Source organism: Rhodnius prolixus, unplaced genomic scaffold (genome assembly GCF_049639745.1).
Source record: "Rhodnius prolixus isolate KJV_2025 unplaced genomic scaffold, Rpr scaffold_4, whole genome shotgun sequence".
In the NCBI taxonomy this organism is placed as follows: Eukaryota; Metazoa; Arthropoda; class Insecta; order Hemiptera; family Reduviidae; genus Rhodnius; species Rhodnius prolixus.
Genome location: NW_027411614.1, coordinates 30,926,540 through 30,939,911, shown reverse-complemented (window position 1 = coordinate 30,939,911; position 13,372 = coordinate 30,926,540). Strand labels below are relative to the sequence as shown.

General features: G+C 33.0%; 1 protein-coding gene across 1 annotated transcript in view; it reads right to left on the bottom strand.

Annotated features, from left to right (window-relative positions):
- Window positions 1-13,372, bottom strand: part of Neto (Neuropilin and tolloid-like) — a 428,343-nt gene that overhangs the window by 70,563 nt on the left and 344,408 nt on the right. The window contains exon 3 of the mRNA XM_074130381.1: window positions 13,183-13,233. Coding sequence (XP_073986482.1) covers window positions 13,183-13,233 — 51 coding nt within the window. The remainder of the gene's footprint in view (window positions 1-13,182; window positions 13,234-13,372) is intronic.

Genomic DNA, 13,372 nt, shown 5'->3' with positions numbered 1-13,372 from the left:
AAAGGATTTACGAAAAATGTTGCACAAATGGAAGGTTATGAGAAATTTTACTGGAACGGGGACGAGTCGAAGGAAAAAAGAAGATTTGTAATAAAGAAAGATTATGAAATTGATACAATTACTTGATTGAATTAATTACGTCTTGTACAACTCAAAGCGCTGTTCAATATGAGACAGTCATAATTTTAAGAAAAGCAATTGGTCAGGAAAGTTAAAAGAAAATTGCATAAAACATTTGTAAGTTTACTGCAGCTGAATTCGGAATGTAGTTCAGAGCCTTACTGCTATAATTCAGCAATTAATGTATATTGTAAGTGTTTTAAAACAGCAGCGTTACCTGTTCTACGGAGAGGCAACCATATTTGTTGTACAACCTTTATAAGGAAATAAATAATAAGAACCCGCCTTTACTGTTCAATAATTAAAATCGATAATGTCACATTATTTAATAGGACCCTTATAAGGGCATGAGCCTGGTAGTAATGTAGACCCTTGCGTCTCTAAGCCTACTTTAATGAATGCGCTATAGATAATCCCGTTAAGCTTGGTTAACACACCTGCTCACCAATCTTGTATTTTTGATCCCACTTACGGACTTGAGAGCAGTTCGTATGAAACTTTAGGGCGTATCTCTCGTCCAGGGAACAAGTCTAGGACATACCCATTCATACGGACATATTGTTTCCTCTGTTGGAAAGATTTCTTTCAACCAAACCCCGTTGGAAATATTTATTTTTTTTAAAGCGCAACTGGTACTTCTATAATTTATATTACTATCAAAAGCAAGCCTCTTTTCATCTTAAAATTAACAATTCAAATCTGATTTTGAATGGAATTAATTCATTTGTCAATTTTACGACCTCATTTTCTATAAATTGAGCCAATTAGTAAGCCATTAATTACAGGTGCCACTTGTGAAAGCAAAAAATCCTGAACACCTCGTTTTCTCTTCCTCTGTACATGTAAATCCTGTCTTCTAAGTAAGAAGTGAGCCATGGAACGGAAGGTGTGGTAACCAGAAGGTTGAAAATGAGAATCTCAAAATTTAACTCTTCTATTACTGGAGATGCAATTATTCAAGTATAAGATTTTTCAAAAATTGCAAAAAGTGAAGCAGGTAACCGCATATTATAATTTTCAGAGAGGAGCCTGTACTTATGAAAGTGAAAAAGGTAAAACTAAGCTGCTATGGGGATGTTACTGTCACAAAGACTGGGCAGTCGAACCTAACAAACCAGGTATAATGTAGTTGAATAAGGCAGTTAGGAAAGTGCTTATTACTCTGGACCGTAATATTGTTCCTTCTATTGCTTAGTGAACGCAAATACCAAGTTCTTGCAGAGAAATTACGTGAAATGTGGGATTCAATGGCAGTCGAGGTGATGTCAGCAGTCATCTTGGTGTCTCCAACTCTTCGGTGTCGCGGAAAGAATCGCCATCAAAAGAAGATGATCCACTCTCACTGTGCAAAAAAGCTGAGTATTTGAAAATGGCGCTTATAATAAGGTTTTTCAGTCTGAAAAGCAGCAAAAGTCCTCCAAATTTGGATAATAATTAATTACAAGGTTTATTATTTAAGGCTAAAGTACATTCCATACAAGAGAACAGAAAAACATTGAACTGGCACGTAATATTCCTGATGGAATGTACACATGGAGTAGGGCTAATTATTAAATTAATTAAATACATAAATAAAAATAATAATTCATACAAAGTAAGTCGGTAAACAGATTGGCAGTAGATGAAACACAGCTAGGAATATCAAATATTCTAAAACTGAACAAATGTTGATCCAAAATTTTAGTAATTAGCATAATTATAATTAAAGAAATAAGTTTTTTTATTATTTCTTCTGTGAAAATCATTTGCATATATATTATTGTCTACCTAACAAAACAAAATTTGCTGCAATTATCAACATGAATATTTATAATTTCTTCAAAAGAAACGCTTCTTTCTCTAATTGCAACTATCTTGTTAGCGCAGAACAATTAAAGTTAAGGTAGACAATAATATTGCATAAAAATAGTAACAAAGGAATGTGGATTATTAACCACATTATCATGATTGATATGTTCATTAACGTGTGTAATATAAATAATTTTGTATAAGATTATATATTTGATAATATTTTGGAAATTGTAGAATGGTAGCGAGAAAAAGTACATTTATTTTCTTAAAATTTGCCCAACCATAACTATGGTTTTTTAATAAATATGTTCTCCTAAATTAGATGACAAATATAACTAACCCACAAATCTTCTAGAAAGCAACAAAAACATCGTTATCAGTTGAGCTAGGTAATATATCACATATTTTGTCAGATTCAGGGAGAAGATTTATGGATAATCCATAAGTCGGTAGTGAGGATGTGTTGTGTTGTAGAAATCCCCTCGGGATGTTCCCTCTATTTCCTGCACCATAACAAGCTCTTTAAGTCTGTTTAAAAATAATAAGATTGATAGAGAAAAGAAGAAGTCAAATAAAGAATGATGCAACAATAACAAACAGCCAGCAGAAGCAAATAACAAAATACAAGCTAGTATCTTATTTTTCGTTCAACGCCATCAAATGATAAGGTGTTCTGTGATGGCAAATTATACTTTTTTTTTATCCCTAAATTTAGTTTAATGTGCATTCGTATGAGCAATACGAATTGTAATTAAAATCAATAACCAAAAAAGAACAAGCTAGTAAGAAAACTAAAATATGGGAAAAATATTATTTGTAGAGCAATTTGATTAGCTTACAGATACAAGGCTGTAAAACTTGATTATGTTACAAAATTTTACATCAAAAAATCGTTCTTGTTTTATGACTTAGCATTTTATGATCCGGCTTTGCTTGACTTGAAGCTATTTCCATCGTAAAAAGCTCACCTGTATGTCATATCGCAAAATTACTTAATAAACTATTCAATACAGTACTTAAATAATGCACGAGAATTTTCTCGCATAATCTGATTACCTTCTAAAACATTAATTTACAATTAAAATTTAGGCAACTTGTTTGAAAATTTTAATCCGTATTTAAGAAGCCTTAACTTTTTTAAAAATGTACTTCACTCAACCGTTTCATTTTAAGTGATCACCAGTTATCCTTTTTGTTTTTTATTATTTAATTTTATTCTTTCAACTGAAAATATTTCGTTCCTAAAACATTTTATCATTTCGTTCTTTGATCTCTCGAAACCGGCTGTAAAGTTATACATTAAATTTTTGTAAGCCAAACTAAAAACGTTTTTACTGGTTTAAGTTAGGGGAAAGCATGATGAGCAGCTTTCTGACTTCTTAGAACCCGTTTCCATTTCCAGAGCGACCTCACTACTCATGAACCCTATGGGACAGCTCGCATATTTTGGTAGGTAATGTCTATATTAGCTTTTTGAAAATTTATTGAGAGAAAGAGGTACTAGTCAAATCATTCGTGCCGATCAGAAATCTATGAACTTGATGTAGTGGAGAATTTTTTACATCTTTTATTTACACTGCCCTAAATCGTATTTCTAAAACTGAAAAACATTGAAATTCCATTGGACTATCAAGACTACAACACAGTAGGATTGATTCTGAACTTACAATCTAAGGAACATGTTTTCAAATTGTACTATATTTTTTTGATTAACGTTATATTTGGGAAGTGCAAGATTAACTGCGTGTTTTCCATTAGAAGATGGACAGGATTATTACAGAGAATTCTAATTGACGATAAAACCAGCAACTGAATCTTTGAAGGTGTATTTCTTCAGTGAAAGATGCCGAGAAAACGTTCATTGTTCAATAAGAAAATAGTTTAGTGATTTAGAAATGAAAATGGACCACTGGAAATACTTTAAGAACTGATTACTACAAAAAAAGTTCAGTAAAACTGTTAAAATTATCCTATAGTGGTTCGTGCGACAGAAATAATTACATCTTAGTTAAAAAAAAACGGGTAACTACAGAAAACTTTTAATTAGAATGATCAAAATTTTAGTAAGATAGTTTTGAATGAAATATTTTCACCTATGTATTTTACCGATGCTGAGTGTATGAATGGTACTGTTTTCAATGATATACTATTCACAACGACAGAATTGTTCACACAAACTAAAAATAAGTTTAGTAAAAAACTAAAACTGCAGTTGCAAGCATTAAGTTAGAAACACGCTTTGAGGTTAATAGACCGTAAGAAGGAGTGTAATGTAAATCAAATTTTGTTGAATGCGAACAGGACAAGCTAATGAGTAAGTTGTAAGTGATACCGTTTTTTCTTCCTTTACTTTCTCTCACTAAACTAATCGGTTAACTCACTAATAATCCATTCTACTCGTGTTTTGGCCTAGAACTATTAGTTTCTTGAAGAGGCTAGCCCTCCTTCTTACTCTTCAAAATTAATGTTTTTCTGATGGCGAAATGTTGAACTATTATTATTATTATTATTATTTATTTATTTGTTACATGGGCATAGCCCTATACAAAGGAGTTGCTACAAAAACAAAAAACAGTACATATACAAAAAACAAAAAGAAAAACTTGTACATCTTACATAGCAAACAAAAAAAAACAATACCAGTGTTATAATTTAAGTCATAATTAATAGAAATCAAAATCTCTTGCGATAAATGAGTTATTAAATATTCATATAAATCAATAATTCATATTATTAGTTAAACACTGTATTATTCATTTAGAATAAATGCCCTCAGTTTTAACACATTTTCCACATAATAGTATAATTTTTTTATATTTTCAGCACTGATATTATGAAATAATATTGGAAAATTAAATTGATCAACTTCTTGTAAAAAACCTAAATATTTTAAACGAAATTGTAAATATATTGGGCAATTTAACAAAATATGGGACAAATCTTCAAATTGGGCGGTGTTACACAAAGTGCACTTTTCATTTGGATTTAATGTATATGTAATTTTACCAATACTAATCTTCAATACATATTTAGAGGACAAACGCAACTGAGAGAGCAATCGTATAAATTTAAAAGAAATAGGAAAATTCAAATAATTCTGTGGCTCCTGATCATTAAAAACCAACGCAGAATAGATTAAACTGAAATTGGAGCTGTGCAATTTGCAAAGGTCAGATTCTTTAAGCGACTTTTTATAGCTAACTAAAAACTGTTTCAACTGCTTCTTCAAACTGGAAATATTGTCATTGAATAAAATATCTGATAGATTTAAAGAAGGAAACAAGAAATTTAATTGTGAAACCCAATTATACTTGGTATTTACTGCATTACGACTTAATTCCAACAGCTTTAGAAAACACAGCAACGGGTATCTGTCGGGCGACATAGCTTTTAATTTATAAATCCAGTTACCAGCAAACTTGAGAAGGAGATAACTAATGTGTACCACACCAAATTCCAAACGCACGGCAAAGTTGGGCGTACAACGCGGTAATCCAAGCAAACGCTTGTAAAAATTTAGACTACATGCATCCAACGTGTTGCTGTACCTGAGCCCCCATATATGGGCACCATACAATAATACGCTCATCGCAATGGCTTCATTCAGTTTAACCCTGGAATCCCAACAGATTAATTTCGATGCAGCGCAAGTATTTAACACAGTTCCAATAGCCGCATTTGTTTTAGATACCGCATTTTCAGACGCTTTTAGAAAAACCCCGGAAATAGAAAATAAAACCCCCAAGTAATTGTAATTAGAAACTTGTTCTATCAAAACATTGTTAAAGTATAAATTTCTGACTTTTTTCTTAAAACTTTTTGAAAACCTAATGATTTTGGTTTTATTGGAATTAACATTTAAACAATTTTCTTTGCAGTACGATTCCAAGCATTTCAGTTTCGATCGAATATCGGTGAACGAATCCCCAAAGATTATCAAGTCATCGGCATATAACAACATCAGAATGTCAGAGCGATGCCCCACAGGAACGCCGAACAGTCCCCTACTTCTAAAATAAGTCTCAATATCGGAAATGAACAAATTGAATAAGAGAGGACTCAACGACTCCCCCTGCAAAACACCCTCAGTGACCTCTATTGGTTCCGATAATTGATTACCAACCCTAACTTGCAAGACTGCATTATCATAAAGTACTTTTAGAAATCTTATAATTTTACCGCTAATCCCAATCTGGAATAATTTTGACCAAAGTAAGGTATGATTCACAGAATCAAAGGCCCTTCTAAAGTCTACAAAAACACCGTATAATTCACCACCAGGCCGGGAAAGCTTAATTTGTATTAATGAGGATAAAATAAAAATATTATCAGTACAGCCTCGTCCAGCTCGGAACCCATTCTGGCATTCAGGTATTGCACCAACCGTTTCTGACCAAGTTACAATGAAATGTTGAACTAGTACTCATGCATTTGGTCCATTCTTTGTAAATGTGGTAGACTACATGTTTAACTATTCTTTTTCCAACATTCATAAGGTGTAACAATATTGGTAGCATCTTCCTCAGGTAAACGCCTGGAAACAAGTAATTGTTTTTAGGAAAGCGATTAGCTCAGTATAGTTCACTGAACTTCCAAATGGAGATCCCGGTCTCAAATCCAGCAAAGATTTTTTTGCTCTTCCTAAGAGCCTCTTTCAGCTGTAACTGTCCAGTGATGTAATGAACAAGCCCTATTTGTAAGCCGTCATTACTCTGCAAAAAGCTCTGGACGCCAATGTCCTCAGTTAACTAATCTCACAGATAAGTTAATATAACGTTACATGTAATTTAACGAAGATTGAACACTGAGGGTAACCTTCGACAGACCCTTTGCTAGGAAATAGTTCCCTTTGTTGAAAGAGGGAACTATTGAGAGACACATCTTATTCCAAAAATTCAACATTTTACAAAGAGAAAAGTTTTCATTTCATCTATAGATTAAATGCATCAGACGGTTGAGCATCAATATAACTACATCGTTTTATCATTGGGTTCTGTTTTATCATCATCAGCTACTAATGTAATGAGGTAATACCTAGTAATGTATATTATCAATTTAAGAAGCCACAGGGGCTATGTATAGTGTTGGGTTTTCTTCCTCACTGACAATTAGTAAACAAATGTTTTTAGTCAGATAAGAAAACAATTTAAATCTTTAGCTGTAGCAGGTCTAAGAAATTTAATAAATGATAATTTAAAAAAATAATAAAGGGAACCTAGGAGCAAGATTCTGTCCCTGTGTAACATCTGAAACAGTTTGAATCAACAGGAATAGTCATTATCTCATTTTCCTTGCACTGTCTACCTAAAAACAATCACCTGTTTTGGCCTGTTTTATAGTAAAATATACCAAAACAGGCTGGTCGCATTTGTTTCGGAACTTCTTCCTTTAATTTTTTTTTAAAGGTTCACTGCCTGCGACAATTTTCAATCAGTTCATCTGGTTCATCAGTTCAACTTTCATCAGTTTTGTGGTTCATCTAGTTCTTTTTTTGAAGTTAAATTTTTAACTACTTCTTTTTTTTCAGTCACTGCTCTAAATTTATTAGATTTTCTTTCGCCTGCTAGTGTCTATGTGGCTTTGAGAGAAGCGTTCCCATTTATTGCCATTCCTAGAATTAATTTAATCAAGGCATTCATTCACATATATCAGGAATAAAATAGGCCCTATGAGGAACCCTAATTACAGTTCCTTTAAATCTGATTGGTGTACCTTTAACAGTGCTCATACTGAAATTCCGTGACGTTCCAAGCCTTACCTCAAATTCCATTCTAATTTAATTATGCCATAGTAATTTAATTACGCAACCCTAGTCAAAGCATAGAACAAAACATGACGCTAGTACACTTGTCTTTGATCTACTTGCAATGTGTTTGAATTAAACTGTCCACCATTTTGCAGAGAGCAACCGATTTTTCAAAACTTCAACAAACCTAGATTGTGCCACTTAAATATTTTAAAACAATGCTTTTATTTTTAAAGATGATCCTTTTGTAAGGAAAATTAATAACCTGAACCCATTATGTATTAAAATATTATTTTTAAAAGAAATACTGTCTCCATAAGAGAGAATCTTCTTTTTTTTGCCGAAATGTTTCTAATAAAAGAGGGATTTGGAAGTAAGTCTCCAAGCGGCTCTGCCAACAACTTCTTCAATAAAAGTTTTAATCTTATGCATGAATATATTATAAATGTTTGGAAAGATATGATAAAGTTAAAGCAAAACATAATAACATCCTTACAAATTTTAATGAATTTGGTAAGTAACGTCATTAGGTCTGTAATATCACCCACTTCTACTTTTATCGCTATTTATTAAATTTCCCCAAAATTTTCATATATTATTAAACCTAAACTAACAAAACCTGAACTAACAAACCCCATTACCATTCTAAATAAGTATCACTTTCAAGCAGCACCAGAATATACAAAGTTTAAAATTATGATACGTCTATTAATTTTAATGTAATCCTACTTGCATAATAATATTTACATTTTGAAAATGAAAGAATTTTTTTCCATCTAAACAGAAATCTTTTAATAAATTGAAATTAAATTCTAATCAGGTAGAGACATGTTCTCAAAGATGTGATAACGAATTTCCAGTCTTGGCCTTGAACCCGCCTCAAAATATAAGCATTACTTACTTCCATTCGTTATAAAATGAAATGGAAAGGCATCGCTAATGGCGTAAATACCTAATTAATCAATAAAAAAACTAAATGTAAAGCACCTGGGCTTGATATGTAAGCTAAACGGAGTTCTCCCATTAATATACGACTTGGACATCAAATCATATACATCTGGCTTGGTCTTTTGGGTCAGCTGTGGGTCTTCTAAATCCTGTTTTCTAATATTTGCGGAAGTCCATCTAGACAGTGTCTTCTCTCCTTTCTGTATATCTTTTTACCCGCAGATAGTTCTACTCATCCTAAAACAGTTCTCAACTCTTATGCTGATGGCACCTGCATATTGATCCAAACGCAGACCTACTTACTTGCAACCTGTCCCCTTCAAGATCCCATTAATATTCTGCAAAAGTAGTTTATGGGACAAGAATAAAACTTAAGCCAACCAAAAACGAAAATATCACTTTCTCCTCTCTGACACGCCATTGTCCCTGCATGGTAAATAAAACTAACTTCTAACCAAGTAAGGACTTTTATCTTCACAGAATACTTTCTTGCAATCCTCACACAAGTTTAAAAAGACTGGAACCTAATAGATTCTTTTTACACAGTTGTCAGACGCTTAAAACTCTTTTTGAAACCCCTTTGCTCATACAGATGCAAGGTTTAGGGTCCAATTAAGCCTTCCAACAATATCGTATACAATCTTACCTGTCAACTGAAAAATTCTCAGCTCTTACTCTTTATAACCCATTCTTAGTGTCCTCAAAATTCAATTTGTACACCTCGTTAAATACCTTTATAAAGAATTCGATGCCTCCAAGTCCTAACAAATCAACCAGCTTATTCAAAAACTCTTTACTATCCCCAATAACACTTCTACGAAAATGAAACGCCGCTATATTCGCCATTATCTTTCTTAAATAAATACAGTAAAAGCTCTTTATTCGCGGGGTATATGTTCCATAAATATGCCGCGAATACAGAAACCGTGAATACGGAATGGTAATTTATATGGGATTATAGGGGATACGTTCCTATGTGACAAAATAAAAAAAAACAAATATATAAAAAAATCAATTTAATTGAAGTTTTTGAACATTTTGATTAATTATCTTAAGGCTTAGGCAATGGTTTGAAGAATTTTGTAATTTTCTCTTGCTTGGCAGTTTTTAAAAGCTTTTGTTTGCAGTCAAAGTTTGAACTTGCCACTACAACTACCATCAGGTTCTTTAAAATGAGCGTAAAGATACTTTGCTTTCTCCCGGACCATTGGACCACTCAGGGGCACCCTTTTTTGATTGCGGTCTTCGATCCATAATGACAACGCCACTTCCATTTTTTCTATTGCTGGATCACGAACAATTGCTTTCATTCTGTGCGTTTACATTCTCAAAATCACCGATCGCGGCGAAGGCGGCTTATGTCAAAGTCCTCGGCGATATCATTTAACAACATACTTTAGGCAAAGTTGTAATAAGATCTATTTTACTTTTTTTATTAGTCCATTTGACGGCATTTACAAAGGATATTGGGTTGGATACCTACTGGAATCCTTTTATTATCATAGTGTACTTCCGCGAATATCCGCGAATATAGGAATTGGGTCGCATTTTTTTAATCCGCGAATAGTGAAAACGCGAATGAAGGAAGCGCGAATAAGGAGCTTTTACTGTATCTCCAATGTGCAATTTGAAATTCTTCCACTAGAAGGCGTTACTGTTACCAGCATCAAAATAGTAAAAACTTTAAATAAATATATTTTTTATTCTGTGCTAATCGTAAGTCTTCCACGAGTCGACTTGACGTTGCATATTGTAGATTTGTGTGAATTACAAATTTCAAAGAAAATGCTAATATTTAAAAGAAATTGTTTTTGAGAATAATATAATGCTTCAATATGAACTGTAATATATAATAATAAACTAAAATTCAACCTCTCTAAATTTATCATTGTAAACAATAAAATTTAAATAAATGCGAGTGACTTATTCATAAAGGGAATTATTTATTAGATTCAATTGAAAGTAACTCCACACATCCGCAAAGGCGTTTCCACTCTGCGAATATAACACATCCAACCCAATAAACTAAAAAACAAATCAGCAAAATTATGCTCCGTAAATAAAGTAAATCTTGCTAAATCAATCAGCAAAATGGAGTTGGCTAAGTGAGTAGCAGAATTATAAAGCGAACTAAATTTTATTCAAGCATATTTATGCACTTCACACATCCTTCTATGAAAAGGTTATTTTTTTTTAATACCAGAATATACGAGAGGGAATTAATAACTTCCAACAGAAAGTCGGCCCTTGAAAGCCAGCTCCTTTCAACATGGAACCCTATGTCATCGCAAGTGCCTCGGCAAGTATTTCACGGAAAAAAAGTTCTCTGAAATAAATTACTCCTGCAGCAGTATATTTTTTTTTCTTTTAAGGAGGAAATTGAGCTCACTTTATTTGTGAATTAGATTAATATAACTTGAAAAAGTGTTCGTTCAGTTCATGCTTTTTTTCATTTGTTTTACTGAAACATTAAATTATTATTACTATTAAATTACTTTATTAAATTATTATTATTAAATTACATTACGTTAATATTTTTATTGCTTTATACGATTAAAATTAATTCAAAAAGCTCTGATTCTTCATCATTTCGTTAAGAAGTTTTTTCAGGCAGTTATTTTTTTTAAAGAAATAATTCAAGTCGATGAAAGGAATGCTGTCTATCATTAACGGGTCTCAATCTAACCTTTTCCTTTTGTATTATTTAGTACTAAGAGAAACAGTTGTCTCACTAAAGTAGTAGAAAATCAGATCCTTAGTATTGTATCTTCCACAAGCGTCGAAAAAAAGTACTTGATTGATTCAATTATTCTGAACCAATCCTAGAATAGAAACTAATGTACAGCAAGTGCAACAGCATAATTCGAGAAAGGTTTAGTAAAGAGTGTGTTTATACTCTATAGAACTCTTCCCTCGTTTCATTTAGGAGATCTTCGAAAAATGTCTTCCATTCGTGCGGCTGAATAATTTCCACATCTATCTTGCGTTTATACGCTGAATGGGGACTGGGTATAAATTTTGACAAGACGGAGCACCTATCCACTTCGATTGCAAGCACGTTAGAAATAGAAGGTAGACGCATTAAAAGAGTGGATCATTTTAAATACCTTGGGTCAATAGTAGAAAAGGATGGTTCCTCCCTGCAGGAAGTAGAGAGGAGAATCAGGGAGGGGAAAAAGTAATAGGCCTACTGAACCCAGTGCTATGGAGCGGAAATTTGTAACCCGGAACCAAGAGGCTGATCTTTACATCGGCTTTCCAAAGTACCCTATTGTATGCTGCAGAAACATGGGTCTTGAACAGAAAACAGCGCGAGAGACTCCTAGAAGTAGAAATGGATTTTTTGGAGGAGATCTGCAGAATGTTCGAGGCGCGACAAAGTGAGGAATGTTGATATCAGGGAAAGGATGGGAGTGGAGAGAAACGTCCTGGAGATTAGAGAGGCTAAGGCACTCACATGGTATGGACATTTGAGGAGGATGGGCCCAGAGAGATTGCCTCTAAGGTGGTGATGGATAGCGAGGTGGATGGCCGGAGGAAGAGAGGAAGACCCAAAAGTGGGTGGAGAGACCAGATGAAGGAGATGATGGCCGGGATATGGTCTGACAGAGGAACAGGCAGAGGGTCGTGTCGCTTGGAGGAAGGCATTTACTCGCGATGGCTGAAGGGAACCACGAGTTGTGGAGAACACAACTCGATGGAGTTCGGGAATAGAATGTTTGAAGTTTATGGCTTAGGGTTTGTCTCAAGTAGAGCAATTTCCAAGAGGATCCAAGAGTTTACAGGAGTGATGAATTAACATAATATTATCATGCATCTCCTGTATATTTTATCTCTTTCCCTAAAAATACTTCGTAATACTAGAAATCTACTAATTACTGTTATGATTTCTCAGATATTGTAGATGATGAAGATGATATTAAAATCCATTCTTTCGTGGCCCAATTATTAACTGGTTCTAACAAAATAAAAAATAAATACTAATACTGTTGTGGACAGTAACTCGTTGTTCCCCTTACTGCAATCCCCTAAGTTCTAAGCGATCATTTTTGAATCAAACTAGTAATTTAAAAATATATTTTATTTTCATATTATACAGTATATACAAAGGTACAATAACAAGAGGTGACACTGTAGAAGTATCTTGTCACTTTCCAATGACATATCCCAAAATAAATTCAGCTAGAAATATTATTCAAAACCACAATAACAGATGTTGACTCAGTTACATATCTACCGCTTTTGTTTAAAATTATCTCATTAAAACTGTTATTCAGAAAAATATCTGGGTTATTAAACTCGTCTTATAACTGTAGGGTTTTAGCGAAGTTTTGAAGCCAATTTCCTTTTTTTTTTTTTTTTTTTGTAAAACTCTAAAGTTTGAAGAAAACCTTAAAAATTTTAGTTGGAAAATTGGGTTCACACAAATTTAGCATTTATGTTCTGGTTTAATTTCTAGATGGCTGTGAAATTTATGGAAGATACAATTATTTTAATTTGTTAAATGAGTTAGATTGGTTATTATTATTATTATTTTTTTTAAACAATTATTGCAATAAATAACTTTCTGTACTTACCATCTAGCAGGCTGACGGAGGACTCTGTTGTTGCCATTCCGAAATCTGAAACTATCATATTAATTCAGTCACTCATGAAAGATATACATGAAAATTGTTGGAAAAAATAAAATAAAAAAGGTATTAAGAAAGAATTGATTTGTTCATGGAGTGCGCACATAAGTACAGATATAATTGCATCAGAACCTCA